Source organism: Rhinopithecus bieti, unplaced genomic scaffold (assembly GCF_001698545.2).
Source record: "Rhinopithecus bieti isolate Rb0 unplaced genomic scaffold, ASM169854v2 scaffold_11515, whole genome shotgun sequence".
NCBI lineage: Eukaryota > Metazoa > Chordata > Mammalia > Primates > Cercopithecidae > Rhinopithecus > Rhinopithecus bieti.
Genome location: NW_016806755.1, coordinates 23,575 through 27,509, shown reverse-complemented (window position 1 = coordinate 27,509; position 3,935 = coordinate 23,575). Strand labels below are relative to the sequence as shown.

Below are 3,935 nucleotides of genomic sequence, written 5' to 3'. Positions count from 1 at the left end.
AACTGGAACGTGCCGCCCTTTTTCTTCTAGCCCCACCTAGAAGTGCAGTGTTGGTGGGAGAATGTATTCTTCTCTGGGCTTTCAGGACCATTATGTATGCTGGGGAGCCTGGCAGTTGGCGCTAGGCCTGACCCCTGACAGTATTTCCTTCAGCTCCAGCATTTGCATTCTCACTGTTGAAAAGCATTTGGCACTCAGTTTGCATTTCTGTATTCATAAGTGTTAATTATTCACGAAAACAAACTGTGGGAAAACTAATTTTATAAATCACTTTACTAGATTGCGTTTTCCTTCCTTGCTTTCATCCTTTTTGTTGGTACTTATACAAATAATATAATTCTAAGTTCTCTGTGTAAAAATATTTAAACAATACAGATAAAGAACAGATCACTTTTTAATTCAGCCAGCTGGAACGTTAGGGATATGTTGGGAGTTAGGGGTTTGGTGTAAAGTAAGGCATTGTATTTTGTTTACATGGAAAGCGAATTACTTCAACAAGTTTATTATTTCATACTTTTGCCACTGACTTAAAATTTTATATGGATTTTCATTTTATATTGATTGCCTGTATAAAATAAGACTGTCTCTAGTTTCTCCTGCTCCACTGATGAGCTTACTCTGCAGTGTTCTGGTGGCCGTGTTTATAGTATATTTGATGCCTTGGAAGGGAAGCCCTCCTGAGCCCCATTCTTCTTTTTTCTAATTACATGTGTTTCTGAACAAGAATATATGCACATCTTCAATTGAAAAAGGACAGAAAGATGGGTGGTGAAGACTGCTAACCCCATCTCCACTTTGCAGAGCTAACCACTGCTACCAAAGATACTCTACTCACACAGAAGCACAGGACTCTCACCCACACATAACCTTTTTAAAAATATTTCGTTAAATACTTTCGTTAAGTCTACTCTTAGATGAACTTGAATATCTTCTTATATATTAAGTATCAAATTATATTAAAACTTCTTCTTAAAAGTGGCAGAAGACAACATTGAGTTTTCCCATCCAAGAAAATTGTAAAGCCTCTTCCTGTCTCAGGCTCTGTTTTGGTGACATGCTCAAGTCTTATAGTAGATTTTAAGACTCGTAAATGAGATGTGTATGTACCTTGATTTAGTAGTGCTTAAATACTTGTTGAAGGAATGATAGCTTTCAGGGTAAGCTAGCTCTACTTTTGTGATGTTATTTGTACTTACTTGATGTTCAATCCCTACACTCTGTTTCTTCTGTCAGAAAATATAGTCTACTTTGCCGGGCACGTTGCCTCACGCCTGTAATCCCAGCACTTTGGGAGGCTGAGGTGGGCGGATCACCTTTGGTCAGGAATTCAAGACTAGCCTGACCAATATGGAGAAACCCCGTGTCTACTAAAATTAAAAAATTAGCTGTGCGTGGTGGCACATGCCCGCAATCCCAGCTATTCAGGAGGCTGAGGCAGAAGAATTGCTTGAACCCTGGAGGCAGAGGTTGCGGTGAGCCAAGATAGCGCCATTGCACTCCAGCCTGGGCAACAAGAGTGAAACTCTGTCTCGGAAAAAAAAAAAAAAAACACACAGAAAATATAGTCTATTTCATTGTATTTTCTAGGAACAGAAAGCTGAAAAAGTGAGTGTTGTCTCTATTGGTAAAAGTGTACCTTAAATACATTCATACACACACACACTCCTAATTAGCATTAAATGAGAATGTGCTTTGACTTTAATTCGTTGTATTCGTTCAACAGAGAAATTGGACGTGACATTTCATTCTTTCAATTACTCCCTCTTACAGGATATTAATGCACACGCCTGTGTTACTGGTAAACCCATCAGCCAAGGGGGCATCCATGGACGCATCTCTGCTACTGGCCGTGGTGTCTTCCATGGGATTGAAAACTTCATCAATGAAGCTTCTTACATGAGCATTTTAGGAATGACACCAGGGTTTGGAGATAAAACATTTGTTGTTCAGGTAAAAAAAAAAAAAAAGTTTCCTTAATAACTGATAGACATTAAGTATAGTTTTTAATGTTTTTAGAATTGTAATTTTAAAATTCAGTTACCTCGCATCTCTTAAATTTTAGAGTGGTGGTTTTCAGAGTAATAGATCTTTTGTTTTTTGAACCTTGCTATGATTCATGTAACTAGAACTGATTTAAGTATCTCTCAAGTAGATGTGAAACTATTACCAACTATCACCAAATTCAACCAAAATATTGGTCAGTATTCAAACTTGAAATTCTATCTAGAAGGGCAAGTCTCTCAACATAATTTTCTAAGTTTCGCAAGTATGTAGAAAGTTTTACGTATTGACCCAAATTTATTTGATGTGGTAACATGTGTTTTACTTAGGAGAATCTTAATTAAGTTGAAATTGCTTTAAAATAGAAGTTGTGACTGGGCACAGTGGCTCATGCCTATAATCCCAGCACTTTGGGAGGCCAAGGCAGATTGATCAGTTGAGGCCAGGAGTTCGAGACCAGCCTGGCCAACATGGTGAAACCCTATCTCTACTAAAAGTAGAAAAATTCAGTCAGGTGCAGTGGCTCATGCCTGTAATCCCAGCATTTTGGAAGGCCGATGTGAGCAGATCGTGAGGTCAAGAGATGGAAACCATCCTTACCAACATGGTGAAACCCCATCTCCACTAAAAATAGGAAAATTAGCCGGGCATGGTGGTATGCGCCTGTAGTCACAGCTACTCGGGAGTCTGAGGCAGGAGAGTCGCTTGAACCCGGGAGGCGGAGCTTGCAGTGAACCCAGATCACGCCACTGCACTCCAGCCTGGGTGACAGAGCAAGACTCCATCTCAAAAAAAAAAAGAAAAGAAAATTAACCGGGCATGATGGCGGCGCCTGTAATCCCAACTACTTGGGAGACTAAGGCAGGAGAATCACTTGAACCTGGGAGGCGGAGGCTGCATTGAGGCAAGATTGTGCCATTGCACTCCAGCCTGTGTGACAGAATGAGACTCGGTCTCTAAAAAAAAAAAAAGTTGTATTTGTCCAAATTAGTGACATCCTTTTTCACAACATACGACATCTGATCATCAAGGACTGAGGACCTGGTGGTGTACTTAACACCACTGCCATTGATTGATTGATTGAGATAGAGTCTCACTCTGTCGCCCAGGCTGGAGTGCAGTGATGCAATCTTGGCTCACTGCAACCTCCACCTCCCAGGTTCAAGTGATTCTCCTGCCTCATTCTCCCAAGTAGCTGGGATTACAGGGACAGACCACCACGCCTGACTACTTTTTGTATTTTTAGTAGAGACAGGTTTCACCATGTTGGCCATGGCTGGTCTCGAACTCCTGACCCCAAGTGATCCACCTGCCTCAGCCTCCCAAAGTGCTGGAATTACAAGCATGAGCCACCATGCCTGGTTGTCACGTTCTTAAACAGAGAATTTCATTGTTGAAGAGAAACCAGTTAGTACATTGTTTCTTTTGGCAAAAGAATTTTGAGAATTGCTTCTAAATGAACAGAGTGTGGATTTACATTGGTCAAAATATGACTCTTGCTGTCTATACCAGGACTTGAATTTTTGTGTCATGGATAATTGTTCTTCACAGGGATTTGGTAACGTGGGCCTACACTCTATGAGATATTTACATCGTTTTGGTGCTAAATGTATTGCTGTTGGTGAGTCTGATGGGAGTATATGGAATCCAGATGGTATTGACCCAAAGGAACTGGAAGACTTCAAATTGGTATTAATACATTTTTATGGCATAGACACTAAATATAAACATTTAAACTCTGGTGCAGCTATTAATTGTGATTTTCAATCAATGGCAGCAACATGGGTCCATTCTGGGCTTCCCCAAGGCAAAGCCCTATGAAGGAAGCATCTTGGAGGCCGACTGTGACATACTGATCCCAGCTGCCAGTGAGAAGCAGTTGACCAAATCCAACGCGCCCAGAGTCAAAGCCAAGGTGACAACATTATAGAAAC

General features: G+C 40.8%; 1 protein-coding gene across 1 annotated transcript in view; it reads left to right on the top strand.

Annotated features, from left to right (window-relative positions):
* Positions 1-3,935, top strand: part of LOC108533127 (glutamate dehydrogenase 1, mitochondrial-like) — a 37,171-nt gene that overhangs the window by 26,625 nt on the left and 6,611 nt on the right. The window contains exons 7-9 of the mRNA XM_017877534.1: positions 1,685-1,950; positions 3,553-3,690; positions 3,779-3,916. Of these exons, the coding sequence (XP_017733023.1) occupies positions 1,685-1,950; positions 3,553-3,690; positions 3,779-3,916 (542 nt within the window). The remainder of the gene's footprint in view (positions 1-1,684; positions 1,951-3,552; positions 3,691-3,778; positions 3,917-3,935) is intronic.